The sequence below is a fragment of the Ambystoma mexicanum genome, chromosome 7q, assembly GCF_040938575.1.
Source record: "Ambystoma mexicanum isolate Mex_15411 chromosome 7q, UKY_AmexF1_1, whole genome shotgun sequence".
Lineage (NCBI taxonomy): Eukaryota > Metazoa > Chordata > Amphibia > Caudata > Ambystomatidae > Ambystoma > Ambystoma mexicanum.
In genome coordinates this window covers 988,431,450-988,451,979 of record NC_090941.1, presented here as the reverse complement: position 1 = coordinate 988,451,979, position 20,530 = coordinate 988,431,450, and the positions used below count along the sequence as shown (strand labels likewise).

General features: G+C 47.7%; 1 protein-coding gene across 1 annotated transcript in view; it reads right to left on the bottom strand.

Annotated features, from left to right (window-relative positions):
* Positions 1 to 647: 647 nt before the first annotated feature.
* PLEKHB1 (pleckstrin homology domain containing B1) overlaps positions 648 to 20,530 on the bottom strand; it is a 199,141-nt gene continuing 179,258 nt past the window's right edge. Inside the window, exon 6 of the mRNA XM_069640121.1 lies at positions 648 to 940. Within this exon, the coding sequence (XP_069496222.1) occupies positions 804 to 940 (137 nt within the window). The 3' untranslated portion in view covers positions 648 to 803. The remainder of the gene's footprint in view (positions 941 to 20,530) is intronic.

Here is a 20,530-nt window from a genome sequence, read left to right as displayed (position 1 = left end):
TCCCTCAGTAGAGCCCCCACACCCCACTCGATTCCTCATTGCACTTAAAGCTCTGTTGTTACTCATAGACGCTGGCAATCTCTTTCCTCCTATAGGCAACGTTTTTGAGAAAGGTTTCTCCTTGCCATAGGCTCCCACTGTACTCCTGCTCCAGGTGCCAGCACTTTGATATGGGCCAGCACTTGCACACGTTGATTACCAAAGGGGGTCCTCAGAATGAACACGTGCACTATTGCAGTGCGGAAATCTTTCCCTAAATGCGCCATTACTCAGCACCTATTTTAGCGTGCCTATAGGAATGTTTGTGCAATGTGATTTGTTTTCAGCTTCTGCTAATTAAAGACAATTAAGCCGCAAATTATGAAGCATTAATATGGAGTGAGAAGGTGTCCTTACTTTAGGCTTTGCAAGCGCAATATGAAAAGACATAGAAGAAATGTGCATGATGGTTTCTGAAACCTTTGCCTCTAGCTATGACTATTTCTCATGCTTTAACAGTATTGCACAGGCTGTGTCATGATCTGTTTGCTCATCATTGGTCTAGAACAACAAGCAGAATGACCTACCAGCTAGAGGCCCTCTTTGCCCCAGCTCCACAAGGCTTGCTAACCTACTCGCTGCACACATAGTTAGAGAATGCAGGTTAGGCGGCCAAGGAAGGTTTATCCTACTGCGCTGCACCTAAATCCAGACTGTACGCAGGGAACAGGACACCATCTTAGGCGCTTATTTGCAGGGTTATAGCACAGCTTGTAGTGTCTTCATCCTCTTTCTTCTGCTCAAGATTAGATCAAGGGCTCTTCTCAAAACCAACATGGCAGCCACATGATGGAGCTAAGAGCAGTGCCGGTGACTGCCCCAGCAAGCATGCCCAACGCCATCTGGGTTCCTGTGTTGTTGAAATTATCTTCTCTGATGATCCAATGGGTTGTTCCAGGTGCTGGGGGAACAGACAGAAAAAGAAGCCGGTGAGGCCTGAAAGGAGTGTTACATGTTTATCAGACCAACGCAAGTTATTACCTTCAATGATATCAGGGTAAATCAGTCTTTCGCGTGATGGTAAATTAATCATTTTATTTTTAGGTCATTTCAGCAAAAGGTTGAATTCTTTAAAGTTTGATTAACTTTTTAGTGTAAATTATAGGCTTAATAAATCGTTGACTTCATCAGCCTCTGAGGACCATCGCCAAAGACTCCGGCGCAACCGTTCCTTATGGTTCACAGAGTTACGTTCAAGCTGTCTCCATTCCACGTTTGTTATTCATCAGCAGAAAACCATGAGACCATACTTTAAAACCAGATTCATGAACACTTACAACATTGGAATCTTAACACTGGCTACAGGTTTATAATAAAACTATACAAGAATCATCAATGTACTTCTCTAGTTTACAAATTACCACAGGTTGCTCCTGTGCCCCACACTCTTTGTATTCTAGTGAGCAAAGTTCTCCCCAGAGCATTGATGCTTTCAGGCCATAGTACGCGCTTTATAAATAATAAATAAATAAAGTAAAACATTTATATTTCTTCATATTCATTCCACGCTCCAAGGTCCCGCATCCTAGACTACCTCTGAACAAACTGCAAGCTCCCTGGGCCTTGAGGATCAGAAGCAGATCTAGAATTGGTTCAAACAATCCACCTTTCCATTTTTCCTTTAGGGAACAAAATCCTAGAAGATGCATTTTGTTAACCCCAATACAGCCATCACATTGATAGACATACTCTTCCAGCCGTGTCCATAGCCACCCTGCGGAGGGGTGTCACTGTCTGTTCCTTAGTTGCTGATCATTAAACACAAGTAGGCCATTGGTACTGTTAGGCTCTAGACTTCTGATTTATGCCAACAGTTTTCACAATGTGCCATGCATTACCTTCCTTTATACCAAAACGTTCCTTACATTCGGAGTCAAAGGGTGTTTCAACAGGTCATTTACTCCTGTGTCTCTGACCAATCATTGGAGCTTTGCAGTAAAATGTGAGGTCCACTAAGACAATGCAGCAGAGGACCTAAAAACCACGTTTGTGGGTTTGGCAAGAACAGCTGCAGAGGCCACTGCAGTACTTCAATTTGCACAACTGGTAATGGACTAAATTCAAGAAAAAAGTGTTCAAACTCATTACTGTGTTCAAATCCTTAATTTATTCAAATTTGGGTGAATGCCGACATGATGAGATGTGTTTCTAGATGTGTTTCTATGAACGTGCTTCCTCAGGGCACTGAAATTTCAACATTCACAAAATCCAATACAAATTAAAATATCAGGAGAGGAACATCAACAAAAACATAAGGAAAATAAAAAACAAAGGATACAAATTTGCTTTGAAGTTTTTATCTATTACAAGTACACATTTTAAATCATGTAGACTAATAATTGACACTGCAACATGAAAAGCACCCATTTTTAATGTGCCAGGCATAAGTCTGTAATACAGTAAAGGATGTAAATGCTGCTTGAAAATTCTACTTCTCACGTTTTGGTGTTAAACCGAATGTGTATGGTGCAAAACCTAGTAGGTTAAGATGATCAACAGAAGTCAGCAAATGGTAAGGCACAGAGGCACAAAATATCTTAGAAATACTGCTGTAGTTCATAAATTCTGTAATGCAATCCTTTGACAATATTCTTCCAACTCTTGTTTTTAATATTCAGAGAAAACATTTACTTGCTTGAGATCTTAGTTCCATATTCTTGATTAATACTGAAGCGGAATTTGAAACATGCTTTTTGAATGTGTTTATGAAGCATAACAACCTTCAACACATGTTTTGCTGCCCACTTCAGCTTCTTAAGGAGGGATTGTTATTCTTATTAAGCTTCTTTTCTAGATTATTATTTGCGGCCTTCTCTCTCTACTTCTGCACAATTTTATAGGTCCTTGACAATTTGGTCTTTGAAGTTTCTTGAGATTTTGGTCCACATTGTAACTTTCCCAGTACAGAGTTTTTTTTACTACGACCTCCTAAGGTTGGAGGGAAATTGACAAAACTGTTCCCCTTATTGAACAGCAAGAGGACTTCGGGTTATCTATAATAGAAATACCTGCTCTTTGTTTGTTTGATACATTCATAAATAAATTATTCAGGGTCAAGATAAACCCATGCCAGAAGTCTAAAGAGAGATATGCAAATAATGGAGATAGCTGGTCTACAGCACTGTTAGAAAGGGAGACTGGCATTGAGACACTGGGTTTGTGCTCATTTTAGCAGGTATTTCCCTGCTTTGTGAGGGCGAGGGAACAATTGCCTCTGTTTCTATATGTATACTTCACGGCGACAAGGGTCAGGAAATTTTCTGCAGTGCCAGTGTCCTGCTGAAGGCCTGTCTGAAGGGGTAACGTGTTCCCCTTTGCATTATGTTAGGAAATTGAGCAGCACCGTCTGCTAGGTTAACCCTCCCAGTTCTCTAGTTGAGCAACTTGCTGCTGCTTCATTTCAATCTTGATTTTTAAATATTGGCATCACCATCACCTTTCTCGAACAAATTGAGGATCATGGGCATTTGTTTTTGGGGGTCAGTTACAAAAAACATGAGCAAAATGTACCCGCAGCCTTTTTACTCTTCTGTGCTCTGATTGCCCATTCAAGCTCATTGCAGGAAAATTAGCTTTTATCTGGCAATACCCAGGTAGGTGTATTTTATATCTCTGTCCTTCTGAAACTGTTATGGATACGTGCACCTGGCTGTTTTAATGGCCAGCAATCTTTGTAATAGGCTGTTTGCCCATTGGAGACCAAGATCTGGATTGCAGAGGAGAATTTCTTCTGTGTGCCATATTTAGTTACCCCTAAAGTAGCCCCTTGCCTACATTATATTCTGTTAATATCTTGATAACCCCCATCCAATCCCCTCTTCCTTTATCTAAAGCTTTGTGCATCTTCTCTTGGCCCCCCCTTCCTGAACGCTCTCTGACCTCTATCCTGAGCTCGTTTGGTTTCCTACGCTATAACCCCACCAACCCCTTAAAAGCTTCGAACTCTTGATATTCCTTTAGGTAGTGCAAAAAAGTAAGGATGATCTTTGCTGATCCTTTGCCGGTGCAGCCCGGGTGACTTCTGTTGAGTCAGGAAACTATCTGACAGATTTCCTGTTTGTGGATGGGATAATTTCCCCTCTTCTCAGCTGCTTAGTCCTTATTATCGCCAATGCTGCTCTGGATGACAAGTAACAGCACTAATGGACCATACTAACCCTCAAACAGTGCACAGCAGACATCTTCCATACTCAACCCTCCTTCTAATTTCACCTAGAAATTGTAGATAACTTCTCGCTTGGACCAGAAAGGACAGAAGAACCAGGGCCCCTGCTACCCTCCCTCTAGACCCAGGTAAAGCACACAATGGCATCCGGCCCACAAAGTCCATCCGGCAGGACCTATACCACACCAACATAAAACTCTGTCTCACTTCCCTCGAATAACTGCACACTGCTCAACCAACCATCCTGTGGCACCCAGAGGAAAAGGCCCCCAACATGTTTTCCTGATGCATCATCAATACCAGATCCGCTGTTAAACATGCTCAAGACATCCACACCTTCATCAGTGATAAATCCTTGATCTGCTCTTTATCACTGAAACATGGTCCACCAACACCTCAGCCCCCTCTTTCGACCATTGCATAGCCTGCACTCACCCCAACATGCCAAGAGACCCAAAGGCCACAGTGGGGCACCAACTCAATCTTCCTGCCTCTCGCCCTTCAGTTTACCGTCTCCCTTCCGCTAACTGCCTAACTGTTGAAATGAAAAACAAGCGCTTTTGTGAAGGCATGAGATAGGCCTTTTGCAAGCACTGTCATAATGGTACTACCCGTCCATAAAAGGCCAACAGCTGGAAAATGGTGTTAGTGTCTTGGAATATTACAGCTTTAATGGCTCGGTTACTCCTATGAGTATTGCTGTTTGTAGAATTATCCAAGATCTTATGAACTGTACAACATTTAGTTAAGGAATTACATTTTTTTACTTGTTTTTAGTGAATGTGTAATTGTAATACTAATTGTGTGGATTTCATTTTACAATTTGAAAGGCTTGCATAAACCAAAACAAAGCACATTAAGAAACATATTTAGGCAGTGCTAGGCAAATGCATGACTAATGGCAATAAGAGATCCAAAACTACTGGCTTTTCTTATGCTTGTTTTAATATGACCTCAGTGCAAGAAACACATGCAAGGACACCCAGTTTAGAAATCAAGTGGCTGGAGGCACACTTGCTTAAGACATTGCTATTAAACCTGGGATCGGTTTATAGCTGCAATTAAGCCATTACCTCTCAGAAGGCCACTTATAATTAACATTGGTATCTTAATAAAAGCACCTGAAGACTGTGTGACCCTCCTCACATCACAGTTCCCTCCTTTTTTCACTTACTATGCCAATAGTTTTTGTTTATATGCAGCACTTACATCACCACCACCTTAATAGCCAAAACTAAAAACACTCCAACATCCATTCATTGAAATCAGGCCCTAGACTCATCTACCCCTCCTCTATCCTGTCACACTCCCCCACCCCGTAATTCTTCCTCCACCAAGTTCAATGAACACTTATCGCCACCTCTCTGACTATTCGTGGCCTTGGTCCCCGTGTTCTATCCTCAATTCATGTCCCACCCCCGCCCCCCTTTGATTACTGTTCATTATTCATATCCTATTACAAGGGAGCCTCTTGTATGTGTTTCTGGTCTAAACGATGGGTCCTTAATAAATAAATGCAAAAGAAATTGCCAACTCCTAGCAACAGCAGGGTCAATATCAGAGACCAACCACTGATGGACGAGACAATCAGATAACAAGAGTGTGTGTCATTCCTTCTCAACTTCCTAGAGGGTGTCCATCCAGGGGCATCCCAGTTAGGGGCGGAATAGTGAAGGGTGAAGACCAGCCCTTGACCAGCCTCTTTGCATGTGAGCCTTTGCTTTTGCCTTTCCCCCTGTTGCACCTGTGAGCACCTGAAGCTTCCAAATTACTGTACTGTCTCTCCTCACTGTGCTACTAACCTGTAATGCATGCACTACTGCTCCTCCGGCTGCTCCCCCTACTCGCCTCTTCCTATGCTTCCTCCAATCACGCTACAACTTCCTCCTTTCCTATCCCTATTATGAAACTCACAACTTGCACTACTCCATTTCTACTCTCTTCCCGCCTCAATGCATCACAAATCTCCAATGCCATGTCCTCTCCTACCTCTTTTGAATTCACCATCTCTGCTATTGCTCTGCCTCACTTGGTTCATATCATCTCCATCTTTCACCCTCCTGGTGTTACGCTCACCTGGTCTCTGCGGAGGCGTTGGGGCACGGTTGCAGCCCTCCCTGAACTTCAATCACCCCCTTCAGTCCTCTCCCTCAGTAGAAAATCTGTGAGCGGTGGTACGTGGTGATACAGCTCCTGCGTGGAGATAACAGTGTGTGAGTGCGACAATCTGTGATTGTTGTACCTCTGGGACCTTTCACCCCAAAGTACGGTTTCTGTACTAGTTGTTGTATGCATACTCAGCTATCCAGAGTATATTTTTCCAAGAATCCTCGGACTGTTGCAACATACACCTGAGATATTGCACTAAAGTTTGGTTGGTTCGTTCAGTTTGCCCATCAGTTTGAGGCTGATGGCTTGTGGACAATCAGAGATCGATTTTGGCAATAGTACAACACTTTCTCCAAAAGGCAGAAACAAGTTGAGTTCTGAGATCAGATACTAATTTTGATGGAAATCCATGCAAGCGAACAATTTGCTCTAGGAACACAGGAGAGTTGACGCAGTTGGGAGTCCCTTCAAAGGGATGAAATGGGCCATTTTGGAGACTAAATCCACAACTAATATGGTGTTGTATCCATTGCAGGGGGGAAGATCCGTAATGAGATCCATCAACAGGGTATGCCAAGGTGCTGGCGGTACTGTTAGGGGATGTAGTAAGCCAGCGGGGTTCTGTTTCTGAGACTTGTGTTGTGCACAGACACCAAAGGTTTCAATAAATTGGGCAATGTCTTTTCACCAGGTTGGCCACCAGTAGTTTTGTTTTACCTTAGCCTGAATTGTGGCTATTCCTGGGTGTCCTTCCAGTACTGAATCGTGGTCATTTGTGATGATTTGCTTTTGCAGTTCTTGGTCTTGGACATATAATCTTCCTTAGAAATACGGTAGATTAGGTGTACTGGTCACCTTTTAACAGCCATTCCTGTTGTATTGATTGAGCCATCTGGGATTGCAAACTGGTTCTTTGGTCATCCACACACATGGTGGCAGCTTTTCTGGTTTGAATCCTTTCCACACGAATTATGGCCATGTGGTCGGATGCTGTAAAATCCTTTTTTTCTTCACTCATGCGTGATACAGAGTCTGCTTTCCCATTGCGTACTCCGAGTCTATAAGTGATAATAAAATCGTATTCCGCAAAAAAGAGAGCCCAACGAAATTTGACGCGAGGATTGTGCTTTGGCGGTTTTCAAGTATTGCAAGTTACAGTGGTCCGTGATGACAGTGACCGTATGTCTCACCCCAAGAAGGTAATATCTCCAGGCCTTGAATGCGGCTTTAATTGCCAGTAATTCCTTATCTGTGATTGCGTAGGGGGTTGAAAATTTGCGGGACTAGAATGCGGCAGGGTGTAGTTGTCCTGTTTCAGGGTCTCGTTGTGACAATAGTGCTCCCATGGCTATTTTTAAAGCATCTGTCTCAACTATGTAAGGTAGGTCTGGTCGTGGCTGTGGAAGGACTGGTGATGTAGTGAATGCTAGTTTCAACTTCTGGAAGGCTTCTTCAGCTTCTGTCAACCAATGTAACTTTTGATTTTTCTTTAACAAGGAGGTAATTAGATGTACAATTTGTGAAAACCCAGGTATAAACCAACGGTAAATGTTGGCGAATCCGAGAACGTTTAGCACTCCTTTCGTGGATGTTGGTGAGGGCCATTGGAGGATTGCATCCACCTTTCGTGTATCCATATGTACGTCTTCTGGTGTGAGCATAAAACCAAGAAACTCAACCTCGGTTACATGGAAAAAACATTTTTTCAACTTGGCATACAATTGGTTTGTCGAAGCTTCTCTAAGACTGTCTGGACATGGCCTACATGTTCTTCCATGGAATTTGAGTAGATAAGAATGTCGTCAATGTAAACAAGAGTGCAAACGTCCAGTAGTTCACGGAGTACATCATTCATAAAGAATTGGAACACCGCGGGGGCATTGCATAGCCCGAAGGGCATGACCTGGTATTCAAAGAGGCTGTACTTTGTGCGGAAGGCCGTTTTCCACTCGTCTCCCTCTTTTACTCTTACAAGATGGTATGCTCCTCTTAAATCCAGTTTTGTGTACATTTGAGCATGTTGCACTTGGTCCCGGAGCTCTGGTATAAGTGGTAAAGGATATCGATGTTTTACTGTGATCTGATTGGTGGCTCTATAGTCGATTCAAGTTCTTAAGTCCCCTTCCTTTTTAGGCATGACGAATAAGGGCGAGGAGGCAGGTGACTTGGACGGGTTAATGAAACCGTTCGCCAAGTACTGATCCAGGTAAGTTCTAAGATGCTGATTTTCCTGTTCTGTCAGAGCGTAAATCTGGCTGCAAGGAATCTGGGTACAAGATCTATTTGACAATCGTAGGGTCTGTGCGGGGGCAGAACGTTGGCTTGCTCTTTTTTGAAGACATCCTGGTAATCTTGGTATTCAAGCAAAAAGGAGCTGATGAGGCCCAACATGATTCCTTTCTTCGGTTTCAGATTGGTGTCATCTTTTTTGGAACATGTGTCGGCACAATCATGAGGAAATGTCAGAACTCGTTTTCACCAGTCGATCCTAGGATTGTGGGTCTCCAGCCAGGGCATTCCCAATATCATCTGGAACTGAGGAGCACCGATGAGATCGAAAGTAATGTCCTCTTGATGCCCATCCTGACACAGAAGCTTGACTTTCTCGGCGTATTGTGTCACCGGACCGGATGATAGCTGAGAACCATCCACAGCAGTGACGTTTTCTGATTTCTGCTTCTGTCGGAGAGAAAGGCCTATTCGGAGAGCCAAATCTTGGTCAATGTAGTTACCCACAGCTCCACAATCAATATATGTCTCCAAGGCATGTATTTCTGATGGTTGCTTGTGATTCACCGAAAGCACTGGAAGGACTAGAAGTGAGGTCTGTATGGATTCCTTTTTCATGCTCGACAAGCAGACCCCTACACTTGCCGGGCATTGGCGTTTCCCGAGTTCTGTTCTTCTTCTTCATCAGTTTTGTCTGTTGCCCCAACCGTTTTCTTTGGTGGTTTTACCAGGCAGTCACGGAGGAAGTGACATGCTTGTCCACAATATAAGCAAAGCTGGTGTTGTCTTCTTTTTTCCCTTTCTGCTTTGGTATGGGGACTTTGTAATCCACCAACTTGCATTGGCTCTGACTGTTCATGTGGTTTAGTCTGATTCTCACGAGGACGTACGTAAACTGACCATCCCTCTGATCTAGCTCGATCCATTTTCTGATTCTGCAACCTATGATTGAGTTGCACCGTCAGGTCTATGTAGTCTGCACACCTCTCAGGGGGATTCATCACTTGCGCCGATACATCCTTAAGTTCTCCATGTAACCCTTGGTAAAAGAGTGTAGTCCTCTTCTCTTCTGGCCAGTTGGTCTGGGCTATGAGATGATTGAAGGTTGCAATATAGGTTAATAGATCTTGACTCCCTTGTCTGAGTGACAACAACTCATTGGCCCTCATTACGACCCTGGCGGAAAGTGACTGACCGGACCGCCACAGCGTAAATAGCGTTTCCGCCATTGCACGAAGGAGCAAAGTGCGGCCCATTCCGACCCATCGGGCACGAGCACCACGGCATGGCGGAAGTGCAAAGTCCGCGATGGCGGAAATGACCCCAAAACGGCCCACACCGCCGCCGTACGGCGCCCTAGGTGCAATACCGCCACCCATCACAGCGGACACCGCAGTGTGCGCCTACCGGAAAGTACGGTGACCGGAAATATACGGAAACGGAAGTAAAAACATGGGCCCGGAACGGGAAACATCCCGCCGTACACCTATAAAACCACTAAAACCACACAACCACCAAAAACACTACCCTGAGACACACCCCAACCCGTCATCCACCCTAGCGAAACCACGAAAAATGGGAAAAGTAGCGAAGAAAGCGTGCGACCGCAAGCGGCAGGTCCACTTCTCCCGTGAGGAACTCACCGTGCTAACAGAGACCCTCCAGGAGAATGCAGCCGTCGTCTTCTCCACGCAAATGACCAGGACGGCACTTGCAAACAAGAAGGCCATATGGGCTCTAGTGGCACAGCGGGTAAGTGCGGTGGGGACCGCACCCCGCAACCCACAGCAATGCCGAAAGCGATGGGACGACCTGCGGATACGCGTCCGCAGCATACTCTCTGCCAACCGCAACATTGCCACAGCCACCGGGGGAGGTCCTGAATCACCCATCAAGTTGACCCTCTGGGAAGAAATCTGTGCCTCCACCATCGGAATGGAGAGCATAGAGGGAGTCGGAGGGATGGAGAAAGGAGTGCAGACATCCGAAGGTTCAGGTAGGTGGGCCAGATAAAACAATGCCAAATCCACAAAGTCCATTCATGTGAAGTACCATGTGTCCCCATAGTGCAACAGAAACACATGTCCAGGAGAACGTCCACACACATCGGCCTGATAGCGCACGTTAAAACCCACAATAAATACATAATTAATTAAAAACCCCTAAAACACGCACTACACGTGCAGCAGGCACACCCTAACTGCAGGCTGCAAAACAACTGCACCCTCACTCCACACACAAATGAAAGCACCTCCAAGGCCCCGACCCAAATCACCCTCAGGTACCACCCCAATGCATGTGATACAATGCCATTCCAATTCCCACAGACCCATCAATAACCCTCGCCCTCCTTTACTCCACCACAGGGTCTGATCCAAACGACGAGCATCAGGACACCCCTACCAGCACACCTGCAAAGAGGGCCAAGACCAATGGCCAAAGACCCTCCACCTCAGCTGCACGCATCAAGACACGGCAGCAGCACAAATCAGGTGGCAGCACAGAGGAGGGAACATCAACAGGCACCCCAGCAGCCAGCATGCCCACAACACCACCACCACAGGTCCCCCCAACGGATGCCACAGAAGGCACTGCCTCTGGTGGCAGCAGCACCATAGGTGACACCCCATTGATGGCAGCATGCTCCGACACAGAAGACGGGGATGTCGAAGTCAGATCCATCCATGACCTGTCCCAATCCCCCTGTCTGTCCCATCCCGCACAACATGAGGATGCCACGCAGGGGCACCCACAAGACGACGACTGGCCATCCCCCACAAGCCCTGTGGCAAGGCAACATGAGGTCCACAGCCCCTCTGTGACACCCCCGCAAATGGCCATGGCCCAGCAGAGGCAACAGTCCCTCGACCAGTTAATCGTGCAACAGCAGCAACTGGCCACGCTCCTCAAGGACCATGCCGATGAATGTGGGGGCACTAAGGCAGACATAGAAACATCAACTGAGACACTTAGGGCAGAAATGGAGAGAGGTACAGAGACACTAAGGGCACAAATGGATAGAAGCACCGAGAGCCTGAGGGGTGAACTGCATGCGACGTCCAAAGACGTATGTGCCGAACTTGCCGCAGTGCGCCGTGTGCTCACTGAGCTCTCGCAAACCCTCAGGGACATGCATGGACGTGAGCAGGCAGAGACATCATCCGTTGCAAGTTCCGTCCAGGGCAGCCCCCAACGTAGATCTGGGAGGAACCTGCGCTCCACAGGCAGGGGTGCCCCTGACACCCGCAGAGGGGGCTTGCAATAGCGACTGCCCACTGACAATGAGCATCTTTGGACACTGGTGTTCGGGGGGGAGGTAGGAGGGTGGAGGGGGTGTGTTGGGCTCACTTGGGTGGCGGGTCGATAGGGTGTTCAACATGATATCACATATGCCATAAACAGTGCACGATCAACCAATGAGATGTGTGGACATTGATCTTTGTGTACTAGGCCATCATAGGCGTACAGTCCATATTGTGCATGTCCCAGACACACACAGTGCCACGAGTCCCGTGTCCATGTATCAGCCACCAGGCGTGAGTGCTAGAAGCATGCATCTATGAGATGCTGACGAATGTCACGGCCCTCCGGTGCCTCGCAGACTCCTTGAGGTGCTGCCACATCCCCACCCTCATCATGACCATCATCAGGTGCTTGCAGTTCTGCGTCAGGGGGCATGGGCACATTTCTACGTACGCACATGTTGTGGAGCATGACACATGCCATGACCATCTTTGCAACCTTCACATGGCGGTACAGGAGTGCCCCGCCAGACCTGCTGAGGCAGCGGAAACGACCCTTCAGTAGGCCGAATGCCTGTTCAATGACTACACGGGTACGTGAGTGGGCATGGTTGTAGTCCTCCTCATGCTGGTCCCGTGGGTTCCGGACTGGTGTGAGGAGCCATCTCTTCAGTGGATATCCAGCATCACCTGTATGTGGACGATAAACGTATGATGTGGAATGCCATTGCTACGTACGCACACCCCCCCCCCCTTCCTGTCAGGTCATTGCCGAATCACATACCCCACATTATCATGCATGTAATGAGACTCACCGAGTAGCCAGGATCTGTTCCCTGCGTGTCGCTCCATGTAGCGTGGTATTGTAGAGTTCCTCAAGACCATAGAATCATGGGTTGATCCAGGGAATCGGGCACAGCAATGTGTAATGATCCTGTTGGAGTCACACACCATTTGTACATTCAGGGAATGAAATTGTTTTCGGTTGCGGTACTGGGCCTCCATGGCATGTGGGACGACCAATTCCACATGGGTGCAGTCGATGGCACCAATGCAACCCGGTATGCCGGCAAGTGCATGGAATCCCACTTTTGTGTTGGTAATTTCCTGCTCCGAGCGTGGTAGAGAGATGTAGTCGTCTGCGTGCTGCAGGAGGGCATCGAGCACTTGCAATAGTGTCCGTGAGAACAGTGGCTGAGAAATGCCATGCAACTGTCCGACTGTGTGCTGGTAGGTGCCTGTGGCCAGGAAGTGTAGTACAGACACCACCTTCAGTAGGGGTGGGATGGCGGTTGGGCTATCTATCATGCTGACAAGGTCAGCCTGTGTCATGTCCACAATGGCGGTTATGGTGTCCCGGTCCAGACGGTAGAGGGTGTGGATCTGCTCATCAGTGAGGTTGAACGGATGTGCTCGGAGGCGTGGGATTGCGGGCTGCCTGCGTGGTGGTAGTGGCTGTGCTGGCGGCCCTTGCTGGCCCTGCCTTGGCCTCCTCCTCCTCCTGCGTCTCCTCCGTGCGGCCGGTTGTAGTTGGTGTTCGTCTTCTTCTTGGAGTTGGAGTACTTGCAGTGCTATCAGGTCCCCCAGGGCCAACATCGCGAGTCCTGCCGGTAGCATTTCGGAGTGGGTGTGGTTGTGGGAGGAGACTGGGTGTGCAATTTATGTGTTTTCAGGCTGTATGGCCTCCACCTGTGGTGATTCATTCCACCTGTGCAAACTGCTCTCCCCTTTGGCCGAGCACGTCCCGCACACAACGCTGCAATTCGAGGAATGGCATCTTGCTATTGCAATCATGTATTTGTACCCGATGGCCGTGTAACATTGGTTGATATGTTCATTCTGCTGTGGTCCCATTGTTTCACATACTATCTGTGCAGTCGCGAACAGACTTGTGAAGGGTCAGTGGTACGTAGTACTCGAGTAACGGTGGGCCCTCATGCATCACTGTACCGAGTTGCAACGACGGGCGGGGCGTCCCATTTGTGGGTGAAGGCAGTTGCCATTTTCACACACAGCCGCACTAGATGGATTAATTTGTGATTTCAAACGGCCACAGATGCCTCTTCGACGTGATGTTGCAAATGAGGAATTCGAAGGGCGGCGCTTTCGGTTTTCAGCTAGCGGCGAGGAAATGCCCACAGGTCTGACTGCAAATATAACGTTCTATTGTTCAATGTCCTTGAGACAGGGGCCATGGCGAGGATGCAATGATTGATATGAATGGTTTGGGATGCGCAATAGCGACGTGGGCGATGAGGCCGGACGTTCCCATATACATGTTACTTCACTACACTGGAATTACGGGCTGGGGCACTGTGGATTTTGCAGGCTGCATAACGCACAGACTCAATGGATATTTCTAATGTTATGTGAGTAAATATTCAGGCGTTTTAATCCCGGGATGATGGAATGATGAATGGATGCATGGGCAGGTGATTTGATACAGAGTTTGCCATGTACAGGGCTTCTTGGAATCTATCCGCCTCCCCTGCGCTATGTGATGCAGGGCTGCCATAGTGGGACCATCGTCTTTCTGGCCTTGTTGAGCCCTCCCTGTCTCGACGCGCCCTCAGACACTTGTGTCCATGCACGTTACCAATCCCATCAGATGGATTCTGTTTTCACAGACGCATGCACAGGTACACTCGTTTGTGATGGTGTTTACACCTCGATATAGATAGTTATGAGTCGCAAGTGGTTTTTGGGTGGTGATGATCCTTTGGAGTGGGCTAGCATGGCTATGGCTGTGGATTTAGTGTGATCATTGAAGTGAGTTGTTCGAATGTTGTTCTGATGGCCATTCTATTCTTTTTCTTTTCTTTTGGTTGACAGGTATCTCCTCCCCTTTTGCCACTGCCATCTGTATGCCACTCCTGCAGATGGCTTTTACTCCCGACACCTGCTGCTTCGTGTTAATCAGTGGAGCAGCATTACGATCTTATGGGACGATCGCCAATGGGCCACATGCCCTTACACAGTACTGGTGGCTCGGAGCAACATTTCGGCCTTTCAGCTGGACTAGTGCCTCCCCATTGGGACGGCCCTGCGGTTCTGTGCGCTTCCATGTTGCCTTTTCGTACGTGAATGTGGCTCTGTGTACCATGATGGAACAGGGCGTCACACAAGTAGTGGCTGGTCATTTCTTGCGGATGCAGCCCACAATGGTGAAATGTGTTTTGGAGTTCATGGCCTAATGGCTGTATGGGCTTGGTGATTTTGTTGTGCATTAAATTTCTATTCTGATTTGGCCCGTGTAGCGTTCTTCTTTGCAAGTGATGTGGCATATTCCTATTTGGGGAGCGATGTATTGTGAGGAGATCTGCATTGGGTTCCAGCTTCGGAGTTTAGTTGCGTGGTACTGTACTGGGCGCGTTTGCCTACGTAGCCCAGTGAGGTCAGGGATGGGGGCTGCCAATATGACTGTTTGAATGTTGTCATGCTCAGGGGCGGGGGATTGGGTTTTGTGTAACAGATGCCGGTCAGCCAGGTGGACTGGTGGCATGATGTGATTTTCGGAATATTGCTGGTGTGTTTGCGTGCGTTTCGGGGGGGGGGACTGTGGTCATGTCCATTGGATTGGCTTCTGTATTCGTGCCATCTGTGCCCTGCAGCTCCCATTGGCCCCTCTTGTGTTTCTTTTGTTCGTTGGCATGCATGGGTGACTTGTACATTTCACTGGTTGCATTGTGACTTCATTGCACCTACGGGGAGTTGTACTTTGTGGGCAGGGAGCGGTGTACAGGCACTCAGTGGGGCCGTTTACGGTTGATTCGCGATGCCGTACTTCTCACCATGGCGGAATGGTACATTCCGCCATGCTTGATGGCGTTAGGTACATGTCCGCTAGGGTCGGAATTAGCGTACCCTTGCGCCATGGTGGTGTTTACGGTTTGGCATGGCGCGCGCGCGCGTGCTTGGTGCAGTTAGCGTTGGCGTTCACTACGGTGTCGCTAATGGCTTCGTACTTTGCGGTGACGGGTCATAGTCGCACCGAGCGCTATTCGATGGCGGTATTGCATTTCCGCCATCGTTTTCCGAATTCCGCCAGGGTCGTAATGAGGGCCATTGTCCAGAGCTTGTCCTTGAGTATGACGGGCAAACAATTTCTCCAGCTCATGTTGGAAATTCCCAAAGTTCCGGAGTAAAGGGTCATCTTGATTTACCAGAGGTATATACCAGTCCGCCGCACTACCTCCTAAATACGAGAGTACAAATGCCACTTTGGCTTGGTCATTAGGAAAGGCTCCTGGTCTGCACAAGAAATGAAGGCGACATTGGTTCATAAATACAGCAAACTTGGTTGGGTCGCCGATGACGCGTTCGGGAGGGGCTAGAGGCACTGCTCCTGGAAGAACCACTTGAGCCGGCATTGATTGTTGTGGTGTGGATGAATGAGAAGAATGGGTCACTCCAGGCAGTGGAACCTGTCCTGCTTGTGCTTGTAGCATTTGTCTTGCCAATTCGTCAGTTCTTTCTCGAGTTACAATAATAACCCTTCACCCCAAAGTATGGTTCCTGTGAGCATACGCCGGCCCATAAAGCTCACATGTGAATTATGGAAGATAAGCTCTCCGTCCTGCTACTTCTGGTAGGGGTGCGTCAAATGGGATCTAGTTCCTTCACTGATCCCTGATAAGGATTAGTCCAGTCCAGCTGCGACTATGCTTCTCCTTATGATTAGTAAGTCTTTCTTGAGCTCTTGTGATGCTGTTCGTTCTGTTGAATATCTTTATATGTTGCTCCTATTTATGACCGCAATAATGTCTCTCTTCTGTTTTCTTCCCTTAGATGGAAATGCGGCCTCAATGCAGCTTTGAGACGCGAGACGCGGCCAGATGGAAGATGGATGCTACCGTAATGTTCGACAGCAGGTAAGTGATGGTTTAAGGAAAAGCGCAAAGTCTGGCGAAGCGCAACCTTAAACTGACTGTTTTATCGATGTCTAACCTTGTCTTCTGTTTGTCATGCTGCAGTGCCAAGATGAAGATTTCGGCATTCCTGAAAGTGTAAAGATGAATACTTGGTTCGCCCAAGAGATGTACAGGTAAGAACAGCTTCCCCCAGTTGGTAAGTATGCTGGCAGGAAGCAGGATGTCAAGGAAGCAGGATCTTCAAAGGTAAGTCTGACCTCAGGCGACGGAGAGCGTTACGCTGCTTGCAAGTGCAGAATAACGCAAAGCGTCTGTCTTGAGGATCGGGGCAGCTTATACAGCGGAGATCGTGGGCACGCCCATTAGGGTCGGCTTACCAGCCACGCCTTGCCACTCATAGAGAGTGAGCATGTGCGAAGGCAATCCATTAGCAGCCACACCGAAGAATACACTTGGGGCTGCTTAATGGATGGAATGGTCAAGGTTAATGCATCCTGCTTAATGGATGGAATGTTCAAGGTTAATGCATCTGAAGTGCTATGTCCATAGTAAAAGCTTTTTGGTGTTAAATGGATGTTCTTGTTTACTTTTGTTCATGAGCGTGGCGCCGTAGGCGCCAGCACAGTGTCCTCCCAGGTCTCCTGTGCATGCGACCCCTGCATGCCTGTGCCCCTGACTTCATGACCATGACACCTGGTCCCATTGGACCATTCTTTGATGTCCTTGGGCAACTCCTTGATTCTCTTTCCATTAAACATCACCTCATTCTTTTAGGCCACTTTAACCTTCCCTCTCCAACCACTTCTCAGAAATCTGAACTTCAGTCTTTTCTTTGTGACCACGCTCTCTACTCTATCCATAACCTACCTACCCACACAGGGGGTTACTCTTTGGATCTCTTATTTATCTCCACCTCACTCTCAGCCACTAATACTACTGTCACACCATCCATATCCGATCACTCAATGGTTTCCACTACCATCTCCTTTCCATCCTCTGACCTTTCCTCACCAATTGCTTCTCCTATTACTAAAATGAAATTTAAACCATCTGCCATTCCCCCTTTCTCTCAGACCTACAATTCTCACTCTCCACCTTCACATTCGATACCTCTTCCACCAACACGGCCTTCTCCAGTTTCCAATCCCTACGATATGACTCATTCTCATCTCATTTCCCACTGCTTATTTTCACCCATAAGTCTCAGCATCCTCAACCATGGGTCACCCCATTCACACTCTCTCTGCACAGACATGCGTGTGCTGCTACGCAAATGGGGGCGTACCCACTCGCAAGAGGACCTGCAACTCTATCTCTCAAGTCCACCCTTGATAGAGCTAAAAGAGAATTCTACCTAACCCTCATTGACTCTCACTTCAACTATCCTCGCAGGTAACAGGGCACCCTAAACTCACTCCTCCTAAGTCTATGCCTATCAACTCCACTCTCACAACTAATGACCTTGCTAAATACCTTTCTGCAAACATTTCCAAAATTAGAAACTCTCTCCTGACCTTCCTCACACTCCCTCCTCCTACATTTCACACTCTGCCTACTCTACCATCATCCTTTGCCTCCATCTCCCACTTTAGTCACACTAATACTGATGAAGTGCTTTCTATTGATGAAGGCTAACCCCTCTTGTGCCCAATCAGACCGTCTTGGTCCTCAACTAGTCAAGCCCATTGCCTCTATAGTGGCCTCTCACTTCGCTGAACTCTTCAACCTGTCCTTCAACTCCTCTGGCTTTCACTCTGTTTCAAAACAGCCACGGTCTTCCCTCTCCTAAAGCAACAAGGGGTTGACACGAACCTACCGGCTAACTTTCACCCCGTGTCTCTCCTTCCGCACTACTCTAAAGTGCTTGAAAGGGCTGTGTTCAACCGCCTTACTAATTTCTTAGACATCCACAACCTTCGAGACCCCGTACAAGCAGGTTTCTGCTCTGGTCACTCCACGGAAACTGCTTTCATAAATGTGTCCAACTTCATTGTCTCTGCTAAGCACTCAAACCTATCCTCTATCCTAATTCTCCTTGACCTGTCTGCTGCCTTTGACACTGTGAATCACTCCGATCTCCTCTTGGGATTTGCAATCAAGCCCTTGCCAGGATTGAATCCTTCCTTACTCCTCGCCAATTCTCTGTCACCTGGAGAAACAACACCTCTCAACTCACTCCTCTAACTGTTGGTGTTCCACTAGGCTCTGTCTTGGGTCCGCTCCTCTTTACACTCTACACCTCTGCTATTAGGGCACTAATCTCCTGCTTTGGGTTCTCGTACCAACTCTTCATGGACTACACCCAAATCTTCTTCACTTTCCCTGAACTCTCCTCTGATCTCTCTATCAGCATGTCCAACTGTCTCTCTGCCATTAAATATTGGATGGCTTTGCACTCTGTGATGTTAAATTCCACCAAAACAGAAGCACTCTTCTTCCCTGACAAAAGCTTGCTTTCATCTCTTCCTCTACCCTACTCTTCTTCAGCTAGAAACCTCAGAAACATTATTGACCCTTCTCACACCTTCTCTACTTTCATCTCCAAAACTGGAACAGCAGCTTGCCTCAACCTCCTAAGAAAATCAGGCATCTCCTTCCTTTCAGCACCGCCAAGCATCTCTGAACCACTCTTGCCTTCTCGAAAATGGACTACTGTGCCAGCATCCTCTTTGGTCTTCCCAACTGTGCTTTCTGTCCTCTCAATAGGATCATTAACTTCTCTACCAGGACTCTCTTTGAACTCCCTCACTTCGCACCTACTTCCTCGTAGCGTCACCAGGCTGGATGGCTGATGATGCAAAACAGGGCCAGATTAAAATTCCTTCTCCTGGTTCACAAATCTATCCATGGTAAAGCACCACTGCATCTATCCTCACTGGTGGCTCGGAGCAACATTTCGGCCTTTCAGCTGGACTAGTGCCTCCCCATTGGGACGGCCCTGCGGTTCTGTGCGCTTCCATGTTGCCTTTTCGTACGTGAATGTGGCTCTGTGTACCATGATGGAACAGGGCGTCACACAAGTAGTGGCTGGTCATTTCTTGCGGATGCAGCCCACAATGGTGAAATGTGTTTTGGAGTTCATGGCCTAATGGCTGTATGGGCTTGGTGATTTTGTTGTGCATTAAATTTCTATTCTGATTTGGCCCGTGTAGCGTTCTTCTTTGCAAGTGATGTGGCATATTCCTATTTGGGGAGCGATGTATTGTGAGGAGATCTGCATTGGGTTCCAGCTTCGGAGTTTAGTTGCGTGGTACTGTACTGGGCGCGTTTGCCTACGTAGCCCAGTGAGGTCAGGGATGGGGGCTGCCAATATGACTGTTTGAATGTTGTCATGCTCAGGGGCGGGGGATTGGGTTTTGTGTAACAGATGCCGGTCAGCCAGGTGGACTGGTGGCATGATGTGATTTTCGGAATATTGCTGGTGTGTTTGCGTGCGTTTCGGGGGGGGGGACTGTGGTCATGTCCATTGGATTGGCTTCTGTATTCGTGCCATCTGTGCCCTGCAGCTCCCATTGGCCCCTCTTGTGTTTCTTTTGTTCGTTGGCATGCATGGGTGACTTGTACATTTCACTGGTTGCATTGTGACTTCATTGCACCTACGGGGAGTTGTACTTTGTGGGCAGGGAGCGGTGTACAGGCACTCAGTGGGGCCGTTTACGGTTGATTCGCGATGCCGTACTTCTCACCATGGCGGAATGGTACATTCCGCCATGCTTGATGGCGTTAGGTACATGTCCGCTAGGGTCGGAATTAGCGTACCCTTGCGCCATGGTGGTGTTTACGGTTTGGCATGGCGCGCGTGCGCGTGCTTGGTGCAGTTAGCGTTGGCGTTCACTACGGTGTCGCTAATGGCTTCGTACTTTGCGGTGACGGGT